At 34.8% G+C, this 21,576-nt stretch overlaps 3 protein-coding genes across 6 annotated transcripts; 2 read left to right on the top strand and 1 right to left on the bottom strand.

The window, feature by feature from the left end:
- Positions 1-237: 237 nt before the first annotated feature.
- LOC129309475 (uncharacterized) lies at positions 238-1,227 on the top strand. The gene has a single exon (XM_054951065.1). It carries the CDS (start codon positions 314-316, stop codon positions 1,085-1,087), a length of 774 nt encoding a protein of 257 aa, XP_054807040.1. The 5' UTR covers positions 238-313; the 3' UTR covers positions 1,088-1,227.
- A 547-nt stretch (positions 1,228-1,774) lies between these two features.
- LOC129309474 (putative leucine-rich repeat receptor-like serine/threonine-protein kinase At2g14440) lies at positions 1,775-6,459 on the bottom strand. 2 transcript variants are annotated; one of them, XM_054951063.1, is made up of 9 exons: positions 6,120-6,449; positions 5,497-6,040; positions 4,536-4,999; positions 4,033-4,168; positions 3,849-3,920; positions 3,700-3,768; positions 3,448-3,519; positions 2,238-2,309; positions 1,775-2,144 (listed from the first exon to the last, which is right to left on the bottom strand). In XM_054951063.1, the coding sequence occupies exons 1-9, from the start codon at positions 6,220-6,222 to the stop codon at positions 2,105-2,107; spliced, it is 1,572 nt and encodes a 523-aa protein (XP_054807038.1). In that variant the 5' UTR covers positions 6,223-6,449; the 3' UTR covers positions 1,775-2,104. The 2 variants fall into 2 exon arrangements, with proteins under 2 accessions (XP_054807038.1, XP_054807039.1); XM_054951064.1 differs by lacking the exons at positions 1,775-2,144; positions 2,238-2,309 and adding an exon at positions 2,333-3,348 and having other exon boundaries at positions 6,120-6,459.
- Positions 6,460-11,093: 4,634 nt separating this feature from the next.
- Positions 11,094-19,380, top strand: LOC129308685 (ARM REPEAT PROTEIN INTERACTING WITH ABF2). 3 transcript variants are annotated; one of them, XM_054949991.1, is made up of 19 exons: positions 11,096-11,711; positions 11,879-12,036; positions 12,909-13,081; positions 13,166-13,286; positions 13,369-13,443; positions 13,558-13,652; positions 13,860-13,935; positions 14,279-14,386; positions 14,689-14,817; positions 14,941-15,009; positions 15,195-15,254; positions 15,373-15,496; positions 15,569-15,708; positions 16,598-16,661; positions 16,790-16,869; positions 17,179-17,243; positions 17,344-17,461; positions 17,555-17,679; positions 18,660-19,380. In XM_054949991.1, exons 1-19 carry the CDS (start codon positions 11,468-11,470, stop codon positions 18,667-18,669), a joined length of 2,034 nt encoding a protein of 677 aa, XP_054805966.1. In that variant the 5' UTR covers positions 11,096-11,467; the 3' UTR covers positions 18,670-19,380. The 3 variants fall into 3 exon arrangements, with proteins under 3 accessions (XP_054805964.1, XP_054805966.1, XP_054805965.1); XM_054949990.1 differs by having other exon boundaries at positions 11,101-11,711; positions 18,519-19,380; XM_054949989.1 differs by having other exon boundaries at positions 11,094-11,711; positions 15,373-15,708; positions 18,519-19,380.
- The last annotated feature ends 2,196 nt before the right edge of the window (positions 19,381-21,576 follow it).

Genomic DNA, 21,576 nt, shown 5'->3' with positions numbered 1-21,576 from the left:
TGGCAGATGGAAAGAGAAATGGAAAATAGGAAACAAAAGCATGCAGAAGCACAACATGGGGCTTAGTTCAGAATTGCATGCAAAGACTGGCCAAGGAAAAAGCTCTTGTCTTTTACTTCCCAAGGTGTCCATGTGCTGTCCCTATATTCTAAAAAGAACCATAGATCACTTGTTTCGGGTTTGCCAGACCACTAGAATTTTATAATCTCACCGTCCAAAGAGTTACTAAAGGATAGAGTAAAATTAAACGAGTCATTAAAGCTCCCCGCTTCTCTGCTTTATAAATCTACAAATCTCATGAATATAAGCCTAAATGCTCCAGAGCTGCCTCCTGCCCCAAGTCCACAACCTGAGTTTCACCTCTCTACCTCAAAACACAGAAAAAATGGTCTCTCTTGAACCTCTTCAGGAAACCCCCAAATCTATTGATGCTCCTTCCAGCCCTCGAATCTCTTTCTCAGCAGAGTTCCTAGATGAAAAGAACTTCATCTCCATTAGTCCACGCTCCGAGGATGAGAAAGATCAAGAGAAGCAACGTGAAAGAGCAAGGAGTGCAGAATTTGAGTTCCTCTCAAGCAATGCTAGTAACAATACCATGACGTCTGCTGATAAGCTTTTCTTTGAAGGAAAGCTCCTTCCTTTTTGGCAGATGCAGCACTTAGAGAAACTGAGCAAGATCAGTCTGAAAGCCAAAGACGGAGAAGAAGGGGAAGAGGAAAACAAGGAGGAAAGTAGAGTGAATTGGTTTGTTGATGATGACCCATCTCCAAGGCCACCAAAGTGCACAGTTTTGTGGAAAGAGTTGTTGAGGTTGAAAAAGCAACGTGCTTCCTCTTTATCACCCTCTTCTTCCTCCTCGTCTTCTTCTTCTTCTTCCAGTTCCTTTGCTGATATTGCTGCAAAAGAAGAAGCAAAAGGAGCAAGGAATGGAGAGAAGCATACGAAGAGGATAAAAAAGGGATTAGAGAGGACAAGATCAGCTACTATTAGAATTAGACCGATGATTAACGTGCCAATTTGCACTCAGGTGAAAAGCAGTGCCTTGCCGCCTCTGTTTCCACCTAAGAAGGGAAGATTAGAGAGGTGAAGATAAGAAACGTGGTGGAACTCAGGTTTAGTTTGATCTTCAGAATTCTCAAATAAGTTTATTTCGCTCATTTCTTTTATTTATTCCTACAAATTATGCTTTCATGATAGTTTAGTGTTGATTGAGGTGGATCTGTGACATTAGAGTGTAAATTCTGACTTCTACAATCTTTGGATCAAGGCCAAGGGAAGAAAAAATATTGGATGGTGCATCACCTTTGTATCAATATTCAATAGGGGCATTTTTTTGGCTGTCCGGATGGCATGTCAAAAGTAGCAACTAGCAAGGCATGGTCACATGCTATTTGCAGATTTGAGAGTCCCACAAGGGAATCTTTCAAGTTTCAACCAGATGTCCAGATATCTCATCAAAGGACATGATAATAATGAGCATTAAAATTTTGCTAAAGAGAAAGCAATGAATGCCTAACGCCTAAAGTAAGAATTTAGACTAGGATTAAGAGAAAGCTGAATTCTTAATTGCTTAATTTAATCGTTTACTAACATGCGGTCATGAGCGATGGCAGTGAAATTAAAATTTGCCTCTGCATTACATAGGGTACACACTGATCGAGAATTACAATAAAAACTTCCTGCGCTTGTTCGATTGAGCAGTAGTTCAAGAAACAAATAGCAGTGCAAGATCTTTAAAAAATCGAGGCCTAGGAAGGAAGAATAACATCGATCGTACAAATAATACAATGAATGCACTAAAATCATAATGTAACACAAATGCCAAAAGGGTCGACATGTAGTCATGTACAAAACTTCCCAGAAAAAAGAAGAAGAATATGGCCTATGCATGAATGAGAAGGCTGATATGAATTTCAATGCTCAATTTTCTCTCTCTCTCTTTCTTTGGTTTTTGTCCCCGCCTGAGACTTTCAATACTCAGTTGAACGGTGGACAAAGGAGAACATTCAGCAACATTTAGAATGATAACAAAGCTTCACATAGGGGAGAAAGGGTTTATATACGAATGAATATTACAATCAAAATTTTCTCGTTAAAAGGTTGCTCAAGCTGCTGGAAGTGATGAGAATCTATTTCCAGAAGTCCTGTGGACAAGAATAGAACACTCAGTTCAGCAAAGCAGAAACTTCAAAAAAACAAAAAAACGGCTGAATGAATAACCGGAAATCCTTTCTCACCTGAGGTCGACTCCAGGTTTTCCAATGAGGTTTCTTGGAACTTGACCAGTTAAATTGTTGTTTTGTAAAAATCTGCAACAGAATCCAATCAAATGATTCAATGAAGATCGAAACTGATGTGCGCAGCAATAAATTCAAGCCAAGGTTAAAGATAAAAGATCTCATTGCTTTTGTTTAGTTTTTTTATTCTAAAACCAATTGTCATAGTCCAAGAACTCCAGGATCTTAATTGATCAAGGTTTAATCTTAAATATAACCAGTATATTTCAAGTCCAGGAATTTGTATTCTCTTTATTATCTTTTTTGGATTAGTACATCAATTTGAGGTTATTAGTAGTGCAGGAAATTATACCTGACTTTGACTCCCCTGAACACATTGCATATTTTAATTCCCGTGATTTCAAATATAGAGAAATCTATTAAGCAAAGGTACATAATTAATAAATTCAACGATTGCAGTTTACTTCTTGAGTAATAAAGAGGAAAAAGTATTCTTTTTCTTATGTGAGGATGATAGAGAGAGTGAGGAACACAAATCATATAAAATGGAATGCATGAAAGTAACAACTGTACTATCAAGTTTCTTCTCTCTCCAATGCTCCACTAAACCACAAGTACTTTCCATAACCTTCCCCATCTGAGGCAAGGTTTGACTTTGATTCACCATGCTGGCCAGACATCGGAAAAGCCTAGAAAAGGTCATAATTATAAAAGGATGATACTTAAGGCTCAGGTTTCTAAGTTTCATTTTTCTAGACCAATGCACTAATTGCTATTTCTAGCATACCTTCGAAGCATTTTTTTTTTTTTTAAATTTCCAAAGTATCACCAATTTTTTGTCATCTCTCATATCAAATTTAAGAAAGGAACAAGATAGTCACAAACTCCAACCAAGCTCCCAGTGTTTCTGACATTATAAAATTCTGTAACACTAAATAAGTTTCCATGGTTCCTCTTCATAAAGATGAAGAAACAAGGAAAGAAACTTGATAAGTCTCATTCAGTGTGAAAATGCCTCTCTAGGCTAATATCTATCTACTAATCGTTCAAGGTCCTATACTCTTATCTCCTGTGGTCCCTGCTACATTGTGTTGCAATCTTGCAGTCTTGCCTTCATACTCGCAAGGGGAAGGACCAAGTTTAACACATTGAAAAGAGAAAAAGCAAGTGGCTTGTATTCTTTGAAACATCCCAGTTAAGTGGAACTTACATTTCATGCAAGCTGCTGATGTTCCCTAGGGACAAGGGAATCTCTCCACTGAATTGATTGTCTTCCAAGTGCCTTAAGATAATATACAGTATGGTTAAATGCGAAAAACCAAGTACTGACTTAACAAATGCGGCAAGGTTCTCTCAAATGACATAATTGCACAAATAATGATGGAAATTGATTATAAGCTGAAAAACAAATCGTCTTATCAGATTTTCTTAAAGGGAAAGAAGAAAACTACAAACAACTTACAATGTTTCTAAGAAGTTTAGTGAACTCAGATCAGGAATATGTCCTGACAAATTGTTATTCCCCAGCCAGCTGCAAGGAAGCAATTTAATAATCAGCATGAAGTAACAGCTAATTTTAATGAGCTCATATGCTTAACCTAAAAGACCTACATGTTGGTCAAAGCCGTCATATTGACAATGTCAGGCGACAAAGATCCTGAAAGACCCAGACCTGTCATATTTCTATAAATAACAGAACAACATTAGTAAGGTAGTCATGTAAACAGAGCAACAGTAACGAGAGAGGATAAACTGTTATACGCATGTAGCTGTTACAAGTAGAGACTGAGCTTACAAAGTCACTACACGAATCCGACGGCCTTCAGAGCAAGTGATGCCAGTCCATGAGTATTGGCGAGGCATACAAGGATCACCAACCCAATCAAGTGGAGGGTTCTGGAAACTATCTTTTACCCGTTTCAAAGCAATAACTGCCAAGAGAAAGTTCCACTTTCAAAAATCATATGTGATTATGATTAGCGCACAAGCATACTGCTACAATGTAACATGTTACAAAAGTTGAGATGTGAATTACATTATAACCAGTCAGCTGCACCTTACAAACAGCTAATTTGAAATTTGCAACATTGATTTGATTATCATCACTTGAATTAGCACGAGAGAACATCTTTAGGTAAAAATAGTTAAGTAGCGTTGGCAGCTGGCATGGGAGAAATGCTTCTCATTCCCGTGCTTAATACACTCTCACAATGTCTGGTTTACTGGAAATCTTGTGTACTGCCTTTAAAATATTTTAAAACTAGCCTTAATTTATGAAAGAAGGCATCAGAGGCTTACCATCACGTGTCAAAGTTCTTCCTCCTAATGGCACCACATCAAAAATTTCACCAGCATTGATCACAGGACCCAGGGAAGAACTAGCAGTACGGGTCAATGTTATTGTCGTAGGACCAGAAAGAGGCCACTGTCTGGCAAAGACAACAACACCATCTGACGTCACATTCAAATCATGGTAATAACCGATCCCATTTACGCTTATGTTAAAAATCCTTGAACCCCCAAGTGAAGATTCCTCATTATTTGCAAAGTATAGAGAAATGTAGAATTTTGAACTCTGAAGTGATTCTGGAGGCCATTTCAACTCCAACGATTCCAACTGATCAGATCCCAACTGTGTCTCAAATATTTTCAAAGGCGGAAGATTCCAAAAACCAGAAACAGAAATATTGCTGCTGCCTGCTTGAGCGAAATTACTCTCTCCAAAAGGCTCCCAAAATCGGTCAAAACTATCATCAGGGTATCTGTTGAACCCGCAGAGTGGACATTAGAAGGGAGAAAAAGTGGAAAGAACTTTGCAGAAATACAAGTTTGAAATTCAATAAAAATGTCGCTCACCCAATTTACAGCTGGTGATAACTTGATTATAAACTTATGATTTCTAAGCTGAAAATTTATTCCAGAATTTCTTTCGGTACCTTGTTATCTATTGCCCTTTCATTCACTTTGACTACAGTTTATATCAAGCATGATCGTAGTTTTCAACCAACCTATTGAAGGGGGAGAAAATCCTTGGCAGAGACCACTTCATTTTCAGAACCATTGAATGATTGCAAAGAAACTTTGTGCGTTTAGGTTAAGATAGCAGTTTGAATGGAGACCAGGCAGAATAACGACTTGAAATGCAGTAAACTCAAGTCACAAGGAAAAAATAAAATCAAATGAGCATAATTTGATAAAGGCAATTGAGTTTCATTACTCATTGCATTGAAAAAAGAGCAAGAATACATCTCGTACTTACCGAATGGTAGGTCCAGAGTAGCCAAAACTGTGTCTTGCAACCAAATTGAGCCGAAAGTTGTTAAAATCGGTGGCATTGTAAAGTGAATCACTCAAAGTCACCAGCTCTAAAGCCGATATAAAGGGGTCGGAATCCGTGTAAGTATTTGACCCAATGCATACGCTCATGGTTTTCCCCTGAGCCGAGAAAACACCTTCGTAGAAGGTGAAATTCCCATTTGCATAGTCCTCTGTGGTGTTAACGACGCTCCAGAAAGTCCCATCCACGATCTGATCAAATGCGGGTGGGGAAGGATGCTTGTGGCCGTTGACCCCTCCATAGAAATACGTCGTCCGCACCATGTATCGTTTTCCAGGAAACACGAGAAAATTGTAGCAATGTTTCTTGACTCGAAGGGGGAAGGATCGAACGGAGGACAAAGCAGGATAGGGAAGAGAGGTGGTCACGTTCTTGGGCGTCCCGGTTGATATAAACCCCCCATCCGGCAGCCACACGAGACCGGCGATGTTGGACGACGATGGCGCACCACAATCAATCAGGAAACCTGCGAATCACATGAATGTTTAAGGAACCGTTCGTACAACACTGAACAAGAACAAAAAGAACTAGTCTTGTGATCACACCTTGGAGGGGTGTCAGTGAGGAAGCGAAGGAGGAGAACAAGAAGAAGGGCAGGAAGAGAAGAAGGTAGCGAAAACGCATGATTAAATGATTTAGGTTTAGCATGAAACAGAGTAAGTGCAAGTGGGCAGTATAGTAGTGCTGTATTTTGTTATAGAAATGGTCTTCTGGGTTTGAAGTTAGAAGAGATGTGGGTGAGTCATGCAATGAATGAATAGTGGGGAGAGGAAGGAGGCAGGAGACCACGGAGTTGGCGGAAGGAGTTAGAAAAGAATAGACTTTGACTAGGCGACGCGGGAAAAAAAAAAAATCCGCGACGGCCAGGCCTGTCAGATTCTGAGAAACGGCAAGCGACTTTTGGTTGGCCGCAAAAGCTGGTGATTAGTGCATATGGCATTTATAAGGATCGGGTCTCAAATCTCAATTAATTAAGGCCCACTATTGTTGTTTTAGCCTTTTATAGCTTTTACTTAAAAAAAATTAATTTTTTAATCTTTTAATTTTTAACACATTTATAATTTAATCTTTTAATTATGACTTAATGTAATTCAAGAATCAAAAATAAAGTGCAAGTAAAATATAGGAATTAAAAGTTATATTTTTTTTATACACTGGATGCATAATTTGCAAAAATTATATTTCTATGTCATGCAATATTATTAGTATATTATGTCCAAAAAAAATCTTTCATAAGGAAATTTAGCAGAAGGCTTCTAGGCTATAATTCTTAAAATTACTATATTGAAGTTATTTTATTTCATTATGGTTGGAAAAAAATTAGATAGAATTCTTAAAATATATAAATAGTGAACATAATATCCAATATATCGTCTATCTTCCTGTATTTTCAGGTTCTGAAATTCAATACGCAACCACTAGTCCACTGAAGCCAATTAATATTTCAGTAATAAATTTATTCATAAATCATAACAGAATTTTATATCCTATAATTTCCCGTTTGCAAAAATGTCACTCAACTACTTAGATTATTTATACTAACAAAAAATCATGCACGAGCCATCAATTGAAAATCCATTAATTTTTAATTCATTTATAATTTAATCCTTATTTTTAAATTTTTTAAAAAAATTTATCAAATAAAAAAAATAAAAAAATGCTCATGTATTGTTCTAAAATACTTTTTTTATTCTTTAATATGAGATCTAAATTAATATAAAAAAAAGAATTAATAAAAGTTAAAGGACTGAATTATAAGTAAATTAAAAATTGAGAGACTGAATCATAGACGAGTTATAATTGATGGATTAAGTTATAGCGAATCATAATTGAGAGATTGAATTATAAGTAAATTAAAAATTGATGAATTAAAAGATTTTTTTTTCCCCTAAGACTCGACAGTTGGAAGTTGGAAGCCAGGGCCTCGCGGAAAACCAAAATGACTTTGGAGTTGTAGCAATGATTTCCTTCTTTCCTCCTCTTCTTTTTTTAATTTTGCCGAACAGAGTTAAAATACACGCATTCTCTAGTCACTAATCACCAGGGACCGCAAGTCCACTAGGGACGACGGTTATGCGAATGAAATGGTAACTATAAATTGCACTAAAGAATGATAATGATCACTTACGAGACCTAGAGAAGGTACGTTGCGTAATGGGTACGATAAAATATCATAAAAAATGAAATTTTGTCGTCCCTTCGTACTTAAATTGGTAGGCCATTTCATTTTCGTACGAATAGTATATGATATATTTTTTTTAGTAACTTTTAAAGATGAGTGGCACCCTCCCATCTCTGCTCCTTCTCCATTGAATGAACTAGGAAAAGCAGAGATGGGAGAAGTTGCCATTCATCTTGCAGTAGCTTTGAGTGGTTTAAGGGGGGTATTTTCAAAAACTTACCCAACACAAACATACTAACCTACTTTGCTCGGGTGGTTGCATTATTTTGGATCTCTAGTCTTCTTTAGATTGTTCTAAAAGCTTTTAAAATATTCTAATCTTGCAAAATTTTTGACTTTGTCACAAAAGGAAGTAAATAATATGCCTCTGAAAAACATAACATGATATATTATTGAAAATTCAAACAAACCGCTTGAGAGCTATAAATTATACTGAGAGTAAATATGTTGAATTTAATTTTTAGAGCAATGCAGACCCATTAAAAGGAGAGCAGGTGAGACTTGTAACACCCTCAAAAATACAAACCAATTTTTCACAAATTATTAAAATCATTATCATGGTAGAAAATTTTCTTACCATGATACATCCAAAACAATATACCACAGGTCTTGAAATATCTCAAAAAAAAGCAATTAAAACCATGAGGGACAGTCAGGATCCTCATGGCATGATATTTAAATTAGGTCATGAATCAAGAGAGACAAATATAATCCTCTTGGTCAAATAAATACTTTTAATAAAAAGGATTAGAGTTTACATGTTTCACAAAGAAGATATGTCCTAAGTTGGCACAAGATACATTGTATAATCCAAAATAAGAGGTAACGTAAAAGATGGTGTTTCATACACCATAGTTACACCTCTAGTGCTTTCTCGGCCGGACTCGCTCCTGTAAAAATATTAACCACGGGGAATGAGACTTAAAAGTCCCAGTAACCAGAAATTAATATGTAATGATGCATGCGGATGTAACTAATCATGCGATTGCTAAGTGGGCACACAAAACATTTAACCGAACAATACTTTCAAACAAATCGAACAAGTATTTAATTTGCATGACTGCACCTTATATCCTCCTTTCGCCATGCTCGGACGCCAAATCACCCGGCCAAAGGTGAGTTGGACCAAGCGACACGTCACTCATTGGGTCCAATGAGGGCTTACCACGTGGTAATAATTAACCGAACAGAAATTCCCACTAACACCATACATTAAAATACCCTGACAAGTCATGCATCATTCAAATATCCAAACAGGAATATATCCGAACAATAATATCTCATCATGATAAACAAAAATAAATTTTTAACCCACTTGGCAATAATTTCAAACAAGTATATACAGTATTTATTTTCAATATTTCATAATTTTTTCAAACAACAAAACAACACATAACCATTCACAAACACACCCATCACAACACATTAATAATGGTTACCTTGTGTCTTGAATAACAAGTTTCCCTTCACAACTCCTTTTTCACCACTATCTTTGTCAATATAATCTACATAATTATTTCACAATACTATATATTAATTTTACATTAAAATAAATAACTCTAATTTAAATAGTTAGAAAGTCTTAGATCTATAATCCATATTAACACTAATTTAAGATTTATGCCTCATTTAACTTCCCAAATTCTTTTCTAAAATTCTCGTACCCTAATAAACTATTTTTTTTATCCTCAAATCACTTCTAGTATCACAATTTCATCCTTCTATATTCTAAAAATTCGTCCAAAAATAAATTAAATTTTAAAATTATCCTAAAGCCTCAAATCACCTTTCTATAACCTCAAAAATACCTATTCATACTTAAATAAATATTTAATAATTATAAATTTATCCCTACATCTCAGATTCCACATAAATTCAACCATATAGATCTAAATTTTAACTCAAAAATTCTTAAACATGAGTTTCAACCTCAAGAAAATATTCTATAATATTTACTATATCCCTAAGAGTTTTAACCTATATTTTTAATCCATCATATCATCAGATTAACTATCCTATAGAAAAATCCTAATCAAAATATTTACTCTATCCTACAAAATAATCATATCACTAGAAAACTAATATTATTTAGAAAATAACTATAAAATTAATTTTGTAATTAAATAAATTTTTAAATGCTAATCTAAATAGGAAAGTTAGAACATACCTGAAGAAAAAGAAAATAATCCCCCCTTGCGAGAAAACGCTGAGCAACGTGAGAGGAAGAGAGAAAAATAATATAAAAATGGGATTGTGAGTCCCAAAATTATATTAAAAAAACTATAGGTTTGAATTTAATTATTCAAACCTTTGGGCCAAAAGTTGCAATTTCCTCTAAATTGCATCTTAGCCTCTCATGCTTCCTAATGCACACACCCCCTCCTTTTTATAGCACCTCTTCTCTTTCCTCATCTAACCAATGTGGGACTTAGAAACAACAACCTTCCACCCCCCTTTTTTGTTCCTTCTACCTTCTCTTTTTTTTTAACACACACATAAAAAAAATTATTTATGTATTATATCTTAACTAAATATTGCTTATGTGGTTTTAAATTTAAATTTTTAAATTCATAATTAAATACCTAATCATAATATTATTTCTAAATAACCTCAAATAATATAAATTTCTATTATTATCATTTTTTTCTCAAAATCTAAATTTCACAATTTTTTTATTATATAAAAATCAGGATGTTACAAGATTCGCCGTGAAACTTCCTCCTCATTCCATCTATTTTTTTCCATTGGATTCTCATGTTGTTTTTTTTTTTTAACTGTGTCGGCGGGCTCCGTACATGTTTACCAATTAAGGAGTGATCCTTGTCGTTTAAGCGGACAGTGCCATAAGAAAGGTCATGCTCATCATCATCATCATCATTATTATTTTTTGGACCAAGATGGTTTAGCATCTCCGTGTTCTTTAGGTCCACTAACTTCATTTTGAGCTAGAGCGCTCGTTTATCTTCAAGCCTGTTTAAGCCTAAGGTGCGATTAAAGGATATCAACTTTAAGTCCGGCGCTCATGTTAAATGTACTCAGCCTGTTTTCCCAACTAGATTAAAACCTAGATCTGGCAAATGGCAATTCAATGAAGCTTATTTTTAATCATTATGAATATTTCCGAGTTAGCATCATTTCAAAAAACGGTTATGATCAAATGATGTTAAGCTTTGCGCATTAAGAGAATTCACTTGCATCCTAAAAAAAATTGATCTCTTAAAGATGACCCCGTCTTAATTGAGGTTGGCCAGGAAAATATTTAGAGTTCATGCAACTTTTAAATGAACAATTACTGTAGGTGCCGCTGTGCGGTCATGTGTAGGCTTCGATTTTTCTGGTGGGTCCAGTTTATGAGCCGCAAACCAACAAGCGCAGGTTAGCAAGGGACTTCTTTTCATCCTCGAACATGATCTGAAGAACAGAGAACAGAATAGTGCGTGATGTTCACCTTCAGAACCGAAAGCGATGATACCGCCATTTTTTTTTTTCTTTTGGAGGCCTCATCCCCCCGGCAAACTTGAATGAAAAAGGAAAAAAAGGGGTTTGAAAGGCTGAATGGCTGATTCATCTTAGTATTGTCCTGAAATCCCCAAAATACCCCGCCGATCTGCCATCTATTCAAATCTCAAATTTCGTATCGGATCAGCCTTTGTCTCTCTCTAAATCCATTTCCAGCACACACAGTCTCTGCGAGAGACCCCTCTCCTTTTTATGGAGCTTCATAAGCGCCAAGATCAGGGCCTCCCCGAGAGGAAGGGCCAGAAACGGAAACTGGAGGAAGATTTCGAAGACGAGCGAGAGATCTCGGCGCCTCCTACCGGTGACGCTCGAGACGCCCTCCTCGCGGAGGTCACAGCGCAGGTTGAGATCCTCGACTCCAATTTTTCATGGCGTGAAGCCGATCGAGCCGCTGCTAAGCGTGCGACTCATGTTCTCGCCGAGCTTGCTAAGAATGGTGAGTAAGTTCCCCTCGGAGCTTGCTCTCAGATCTCGTCTCGTCTTCCCTTGCATTTTATGTTTTTATTCCAGTTTCATGAATTACGATGCTCTTCATTTTCTCTGTATCTTTTGCATGCGTGTGGGCTTGACTAACGGCTTGAGATTGATGTTTGGTGTTTGAAGAGGAAGTTGTGAACGTGATTGTTGAAGGAGGCGCGATTCCGTCTTTGGTTAAGCATCTTCAAGCGCCGCCTTCGAGTGAAGGCGATCGTGGTCAAAAGCCATTCGAGCACGAGGTCGAGAAAGGGAGTGCTTTCGCTCTGGGACTTCTTGCTGTAAAGGTAACTTCTGTGTTTTCAACTATGGTTCAAGAATTTACGAGGAAACAATAGCACGTTGTACCTTGTAGCTTTTACTTATTTCACCTATAACTGTGCAAGTTTTCAAATATGTGGTGATGACACTGAAAACTGAGGTTATGGTGTTACTTCGATGATAACGTCTATCATATTTCATGTGTTACCTTCTTGAGGTTTAACGTATTTTATTTTTGAATCCGTATAAAATTTTACAAACGCAATTACGTGGAGTGTTGCGAATAATCTTTATCACCTCCACACATCCACAAGACAATTTCACATGTTTCGAGGAGAACTGTTTGTATCATCAGCAGCCATTAGTTACGGTTCTGTTTGGTTTTTATTCTACCATTACTCCCTAACTTTTGAGAGAAGGGATAAATATCTTAGGAAAGAAAGTGCGGTGGAATTAAGTACTAGATGACGTTAGAAGTTTTGATGCAAAGTGAAAACCAAGGCTTTATATAGCTAGATCATTCAGATGGCTTTATTGTGAATATCCTTATTTCATCATAATGCTCGTAGTTTCTCCTTTTTCACCGATTCTTGAGCTCATTAACTGATGAACTTATAGGAATCATATAAGATGTTTCACGAACAGTTTTATTGCACTGTTGCAGTTACTGTTAAGTTTTGAAAATCCATTTTTATATCTTCTGTTGACTTAGCAATAGGGAAATATAGACCTAGTTATAGGAATAAATACTATGTTATAGTAAGGATGCTATTTTCTTTTTTGTCATAGCATGTCCATATGTGTTACGAGTACAAGCTTGTCATTTTTAACCGTACTTTGTACAATGCATGTACATGATTGCTAATATTGCTTTTTCATTTGAAATTTCTTCAAACAGCCAGAACATCAACAACTAATTGTTGACAACGGTGCCTTAAAACATCTTGTTGATCTGTTAAAGAGACATAAGAATTTCTCTACTTCCCGTGCTGTGAATAGTGTCATTCGAAGGGCTGCAGATGCAATCACCAATCTTGCTCATGAGAACAGCAACATTAAAAGCCGTGTCAGGTTATCTTTTTTCATGAGTATGTTACATTGAATTTATAATTTGGAATGATTTTGTGCTTATTTATATCTGGATTCCATATCTAGGATGGAAGGTGGAATTCCACCGCTTGTTGAATTGCTTCAATTTACTGATACAAAGGTGCAAAGAGCAGCTGCTGGCGCACTGCGAACTCTCGCTTTTAAAAATGATGAAAATAAAAATCAGGTAACTGGCGCCTGCCCTTAAGGTTGCATGTTTGAAATTCATGTAAAGTACTATGAAATGACATGATACCATGACTTGACAGATTGTTGATTGCAATGCTCTTCCAACTCTAATTTTAATGCTCCGTTCTGAAGATGCTGCTATTCATTATGAAGCGGTATGGCTTTTGCAACTTATTTTTATTGTGCTTTAGAATAGATTAGTATTGTTCTCACTCAGTTGTTGCTTATCTTATACTTTCTGCGTGTAATGTTTCTGTATTCTATTACAGGTTGGTGTAATAGGAAATCTTGTACACTCTTCACCTAATATAAAGAAAGATGTTCTTCTTGCTGGGGCTTTACAACCTGTTATTGGATTACTTAGGTATGCATTTAGTTTTGGATTTGACAAATTTGCAATATTGTTTCCTCTGAGCCCCTCACCCCAAAATCTTCCATATTAATATATAGTAAATCATTAAAGATCCTTTTCTACTGGTAATAATGTCAATGCAATGTATTTCTCTAAAGTGTATTCTTATTATTAATTTTTTAAGAATGTTTTTTAATTTAGAATTTTTTAATGTTACAGCTCCTGCTGCTCCGAGAGCCAAAGGGAAGCTGCCTTGTTACTTGGACAGTTTGCAGCAACTGATTCAGATTGTAAGGTAGGCAAACAATTTACTTTGCTAACCCAATCTTTCTGGTTTGTACTGAAGCAGGATGCGGGATATGTAGATGGGGAAAGATCCCTTACCTTTATAACTTTTATTTTGTTTGCCTCGATGATGGTAGTAGCAAATAAAAATAAATGACTGGTAGAATTTGTTTTATGGCTTTGATTTTTAATTACGGGACTATATCTTACTAGTCATGTTAAATAGAGATAGAGATACTTTTGTCCTAGAATATTGATTAGGGCCAGGATAAATTTAAAAGTCCTGTGACAATGATAAAATACTAATTCACCCTGCTCCCACTCATATAATTTGTTTTACTTGGTTTTTGTAGGTTCACATTGTTCAGAGAGGTGCTGTCCGACCTCTGATAGAGATGCTTCAGTCTCCTGATGTACAACTCAGAGAAATGTCTGCCTTTGCTTTGGGGAGACTCGCACAGGTTATCTTTTCCCCCTTCTCCTTTCCAACTTGCAGTTCTTGTGTAAGTTGATTAGGTAAAGTTGCAACAATATGTTGCTATTGAGAATAGCTTTTAAATAATATATGTTTGGGAAATTTCATAATCTAGTCTTTCCATCTATAATTATTGTATACAGTGATCATAGTTAAAGGGCAGAATTTGTTTTAGTAATCTAATTAATGATTTTTCCGCACAGTGCTGTGTACTTTTTCCCTTTTTTTGTTGGCTCGAGTTATTTTGAGCGTGACTTCCTTTGGCTTGAAATAATTACTTTGACCCAGGACACCCATAACCAAGCTGGTATAGCACACAATGGTGGCTTAGTGCCATTACTCAAGCTCCTTGACTCAAAAAATGGGTCTTTGCAGCATAATGCTGCTTTTGCTCTTTATGGCCTTGCAGATAATGAGGTATGGTTTGAGTAAGGTTTATTTTTAAAATTGAAATATTCTTTTTTTAAGTTGGTTTGATTCACCTTGTCAAGCAACAATGTTAATTAATTGTGCTTTATTGTTATTTCTTTTGTCCAATAGGATAATGTGTCTGATTTCATTAGGGTAGGTGGTGTTCAGAGACTCCAGGATGGAGAGTTTATTGTTCAAGTAAGCGTGCTCGTTTAATTGTAGACATTAGCTTTGGTTTCTGGCATAGTTTCTTCTGCCCTTTCTTGCTTTTGTGAAGGAATAGAGTTTGCCCAGATTGCATGTTTCTATTTGTATATTTGTATTTGTAAAAATCGGGAAATAGTGTCCTACCCTGGACATGTTTTGATTGTCTTCTATTGCAGGCAACAAAAGATTGTGTCGCAAAGACGTTGAAAAGATTAGAGGAGAAGATTCATGGCCGTGTAAGCTGATTGTCACATGATATGCGTATCTTACTTTATGGAGTAATTATAATTAATTCCTCGACTTTGCTGCTACTTGATCAATTTTTAAGATTTGCAATTTTCCCCCTTCATGTAGGTCCTGAACCATTTGTTATATCTTATGCGAGTTTCAGAGAAGGCTATCCAAAGACGAGTTGCTTTGGCTCTTGCTCATCTTTGTTCTGCAGTTGATCAGAGAACCATTTTCATTGATAACAATGGTATACGTTATTCCTGCATAAAATTAATTTTATGGCCGTTCTATTTTACTCACTGTTTATGTGTTCTTGTAGGTTTGGAATTTCTTATTGGGCTTCTTGGCTCTGCTAGTCCTAAGCAGCAACTTGATGGTGCTGTTGCTTTATGGAAGTTGGCCAACAAAGCCACGACTCTATCACCAATAGATGCTGCCCCTCCTTCCCCAACGCCCCAGGTTAGATTATATCTAGTTGGACTGACCTTTGTTGTTCTCTCACCACTGTGTAATAAAGCAAGTCTTGTGATATGGTCCAAACAGGCTACTTGTGTAACATCCCAATTTAAATTTTAATAGTTAATTTGGGTTAATAGAAATTTAAAAAAAAAATAATATTTAGAGGTAAGAAAATTAGTAAGAGATGATTATTAAATCTAACTTAGGATATAATTCTAAAAAAAAAATTTAAAAAAATAATAAAAAATAATAAAAAAATATTATTAAATTATTATTATAATAAAAAAAGGGGGAAAACGTATTAAAAAAAAAAAATTTGGTGTGTTACAACTTGTACCTTGATGTTGTTTGTTCACAAAGTTCAGAATCTTCCTTTTAAATGAGAATTTATATAATTTCATACCCTCCATTTGATTTTCTCCTATGTTGACAGTAACTTAATGCAACCAAAAGACTAGAATTTGAAAGCTGTGGACTGTTAGACTGTTTGCTTGCTTATTCGTGGGTTCTAGTATTAGATTACCAGTTATTTATAAATTTTTACTTTGTTTTTCACCTGGCGGCTTATATGGTATTAGTCGGCCAATGACAGCCTTTTATCATGTTTGCAAGCATTGGTGTGCGATGTCATGATGCCCTCTAGGCTGAAAGTTGATGTGAATGTCTCATTGAAGATTCGTACTTACAAACACATGCTCCGTATAGTTTATTACTAAATACTAATCCTATATCCGTTGATAATCAACGTTTATTTCCTTTATATGCCTGCCACTTGCATGATAATAATTGCATAGCTCCCACCTGCATGAGCTCGCCAATCTAGAATGTTACAAAGTAAAGTGTTTCATGAAGCGGGAATTTCTATGATGATACGCTATATTTCTTGCAGGTTTATTTGGGAGAGCAGTATGTGAACAATGCTACATTGTCTGACGTAACATTTTTGGTTGAAGGTTGGTACTTTTCAGAATCATTGTTTCTTGGCTATGTTATCGAGAAATATCAAGTTATTCGAAGTTTGTTGGTTGGAGCTCCGGTTTGCATGTGTAGTTATCTGGGAAATCTTCATTAATCAATGCAGGGAAACGATTTTATGCTCACAGAATCTGCCTACTTGCATCTTCAGATGCTTTTCGTGCTATGTTTGACGGTGGTTATAGGGTGAGTATCATAACTCCTCATCCCCACAAACCAGAAGTGAAAAGTGATACCATTGCAAACTCCTCTTTTTTTATTAATGAAATGGAGCTAGCCAGAAATAGCCGTTTACCCTTATGATTGCAGCGTTTGTTCTTTTTCAACATCTCATGAATCTAGTTATTCAAGTCTTGACTGGAAAATTGGTTGGTGAATTTGGATTTAATTGATATGAACCAAAGCTTGTTTTTTAAATTGATGTAAAAAATGATGTCATAGATGGATGTTTGTTGATACACACCTTAAACCTATACGAAATGTGTTATCTCACAGGAGAAGGATGCAAGAGACATAGAGATTCCAAACATTAGGTGGGAAGTCTTTGAGTTGATGATGAGGTCTGAAATTCTGCACTTATGTTTGATTAAATTTGTTCTATGGAATCTTTTAATGATTTCAAACCACTAATATGTTTTAACTCGCATAATTTTTGTCTAGATTTATATATACTGGATCAGTTGATGTTACTCTTGATATTGCCCAAGATCTCCTCAGAGCAGCTGATCAATATCTCTTAGAAGGACTTAAGAGACTTTGTGAGTACACGATAGCACAGGTGAACTGAGAAAATCAATTGATAGGCTTACCAAAAATCCCAATATGCTGTAATGATAGATTTGCATATTCCTTATGTTAAATTTTGTCTCAGGATATATCACTGGAGAATGTTTCTAGCATGTATGAACTCTCAGAAGCCTTCAATGCAATGTCATTGAGGCACACATGCATCCTTTTTATCATGGAGCACTTTGATAAATTGAGTGCGAGACCAGGGTATAGCTATTCTCTTCAACCTTGTCTTTTCTTCTCTGATATTTCCTTACCAGTGGAATGCTGTTATAGATTTTAATCACAGGCCATTAACTTCATAATCATTATCATACATATTTATGAAGAAATATCTAGAGCAAGCTGAAAGTTCTGGGGCTAATTGCATGTACTTCATTACTGTTTACCATCTTTATGTTCCTGGTATGTTTGATTGGATGATTCAGTGGTATTACTTAGACATTAATGTTTTATAAAAAGCCTGAATCATGGTTATTCAGCCTATTAAATCCAGCAACTAGCGTGTAATGGTTCTTTGGGATCATGGAGAACTCACAGACTGCTTTGTGAGGTTAGGCATGTCTTTTGGGCGTGGGCAAGTCATGTTTTCTTGTTGTATTTTGCTGTATTGAGATGGGAATGAAGCCTTTATAATATATAGCTATGAAAATGTGAAGAGTTATTAACTCTTTTTTCTACCTCTTGTGGAAGGGCGTGACAGTTGTAAACAAGTTCAAAATTCTCTGTTCTACAAATATTAAGTTCTTTTATCTTTCCGCTTTGGGGTCACTTATTAACTCTGCTTGCTTGCAAGTTGTTTCGAAAATGGTAGACATGGATCACTAACTCAATTACAGACGGGTCTTGATAGTAGATCCAATCTTTGATTTGAATAAGCTTGTTTATTCCAATTCAGCAGGTTGGATGGCACCATAGTTGTGTAGAACTCCGTTACTGATAAATACTTAAATGATGAGGATCGATGAATGTTTAAAGCCCATATCTGTTATTGAATCAAGTATTTATTTCAGCTGCTTAAATTTTTATATGCCAAATGGTTGCAGGCACTCTTGTCTGGTTCAACGTATAATACCAGAGATCCGCAATTATTTTGCTAAAGCGCTCACAAAAGCTAACTCCCGTGACATCCGGCTGTAGTATGTGGCCATTCGAATTCTTGACATCTAATCTGTTGTGATGTACAGAACATGGTAGATGTACTTCTTGTTGAACGGGGGAAGGGGGTCGCCTTTATTGAGAATAGCAAGCTGGAAGAAATATCTGACGAGTTATGCGTGTTGCTCTGATGCAGCGTAAGTCCCTTCTGTCTGTAACTTGATTGTGCAGTTGATAAATGACCTTCACGAACAATGATTTTTCTCTGCTGCGATATTGTGATGGTTGTATGATTGGGCAGTTCTATAGGGGATTACGTTGCTGGGTTTGTGCTGATAGGTTTGGTGTTTCTCCAGGCATGTATATGTATATATGACAATTACGTAGTTGTCAGAGAGAGAATTATTTTGGTAGGTCATTTATACCAGCCCATTAGATCCTGTCCCTTGATTTGGAAATTTGTTTTGTTAGTGTGCAGCTACTAATACGTCACTTAGATAGAAACCGCTCAAGTAATGCTGTCAAGAAACATCGTTACGTAAAGCCAGAGTTCGGGTTATTCCCCCCCCCCCCTTTTGTTTTTTTTGGAAGAGGATAATTTAACTTCTATTCCTGCATAAAAGAGATACAGGGCAGAACCATTTGTGTCTTCTGGCGGCCCTGATAAAATAACATACAGAGCAGGGCCCCATGTTTAGTCGTGTACGGGATTATTTGCAGTGCTTACTGCTGCCTTTCCATCACTCCACATTTGAATTGGAAGTTGAAATTTAAGCTTGAGCTCTTTGAGCACCCTTCTCTTCTCGGCTATATTCCCTCGCACATGCCAAGTGCCATCGCTCTGTATTCTGCTCTGCCTTGCGAATTTACAGGTTGTTTCTTGCTTATATATGTCACAAGATTGCCTCGTAGGTAAGCGAAATACCTTGTAGATGTTCTATCATCCAAGAAATTATAGAGCAATGTAGCACATGACTTTTCATGAGAGGTACAATGGTGTCCTTTTCTAATAGACAATCAAAATTAAATTAACTATTGTTAAAAACGAGTAACATCAGATCATTCCAAAAAATTGAATGTTATGTTATTAAAAAATTTTTTTAAAGTATTTTACTCGAGGGATCGAAATATAATTTTATATTCAGCCAAAAGGAACCGTATAATTTAAAAAATTTGTGGGGAGAATTATATGGAAGTTTCACACAATACATTTAAATACTAAACTAGAAAGTCCGTCAACAATCTAGCAACGGAAAATGATACATGCAGTTGTCATTACCTTATAGTGTTTAATTGTGACGTGGGATTTTAAAGTAACTCTTTTAAAATTTAAATTCTTTAAAGTTGGGATTGGTGAATTTATGTAAAGTTTTTCTTTTTCAGTATTTTCACTCATTTTATTGAGAGGTATTTTGTTTAATTAATTGAGAGTTAAATTAATTTATAGTAAGTCTCGTGTTAAGGTCTTAGACAGTCGTGTTAAATAAATGTCAAATGTATTGAAACACCTGTGAAGATATGATTAATAATAATCGTGTTAAATTTGCATTATGCTTTCATTTTTAATTTTGGCAGAATATCTTTTTACTCGTTTATAAGTATTGTAGATATTTATTTGAGATATTTTTTGAATATTTGTAAGGATCTTTCATCATTTGAAGGGTAAGCATAACGTAAGAAAAAAAAATTTAAAATAACTTAGTTTTATATACTTGTGACATGTTACTTTATGCAGATTTAAATTTAAATAAAAATTTATTCTATTTTAAAATTTTTTGACTATTCATTCAGCGGCAAATGAATAGTAACAATTTAAAAATAAAAAATAATTTATGTTTGTGTACTCAAAATAACATATTTTGTTAATTTACATAAAATAAATTTAAATAATAATTTATTGTAAGAATTGGTTTGACTATACATATTAAAGTTTTGACTATACATGTTAATTGTTATATTATTAGAAGCAAAACTAAAAAATTATAATGATATTATGTTATATATATATATATAGTACAATCAACTCATGATAGGTCTCTTACCTATAATTTTTACTATAAGCCATGCATAATCTTTCAATATGCATTTTGTTTTAAAAAATGAGCCAATATTTATTCCATATAAGTTTATTTTATTTTATAATTTGTTATCATGTATATTTTAAAAATAAAATTAAAAATTATTTCATACAGAATTTGTTATTTTATGTGTGTTAAGATTTGAAATAATAAAAATTATCCATCAAATTATACACATATTTTTTTTATAATTTATATAAATTAAGTCTGTAATTTCATTATAATAAAACATTCCATTTTATGACTTATTATTTAAATTTATATTTTATAATACAATTAATTATGTTATACATATATAAACATATAAGCAACAAATGATAAGTAGAGTTCCTACATTTATCAAAAATATTATGCCTTATAATATTTTTTATCACTAATCTTAAATTCAAAAATATTTTTTTATCATGAGTCCCACACTTATTTTTTTTGGGTCCCACATTAGTTTTTTCTTTGACAACTCACATTAGATTTTAGTTTTTAAAAATATTTTCTTTGATCTTATTTATAAGTCATTTTTATTAACATTATCAATACTAATACAATAAAAATATACAGAATAAAAAATATAATTACAAATATAATCTTTAAAAAATAAATAAATTATATAATATTATTTTTTTTATTTTTCTCTCTTTCTCATACTTTTAAGGATAGTTTTAATATTTTATTTAAAATAAAATATTATTATTAATTTAATAATTTATAAAGCAAATCACTTCATCGTTTTAAAAAGTGATTAATAAAGTGGATAAAAAAGTTTATGGTTACTGTTTATTAAACTAGAGATGAACAGCACTTTACATGTATAGATTTGGGCAATCCCATTATTAGATGGTCGGATCGGTTCATGGTTGCATTCCTCAGCTTTAAAAATATCTCCATTAAAAGTGTCTTGATTGTTGTAATCGATGTCAATGCTCCTCGGCTT

This window comes from Prosopis cineraria, unplaced genomic scaffold (assembly GCF_029017545.1).
Source record: "Prosopis cineraria cultivar Desert tree isolate PC_DT_omini unplaced genomic scaffold, ASM2901754v1 PC4, whole genome shotgun sequence".
NCBI lineage: Eukaryota > Viridiplantae > Streptophyta > Magnoliopsida > Fabales > Fabaceae > Prosopis > Prosopis cineraria.
This window is presented reverse-complemented; position numbering and strand designations above follow the sequence as displayed.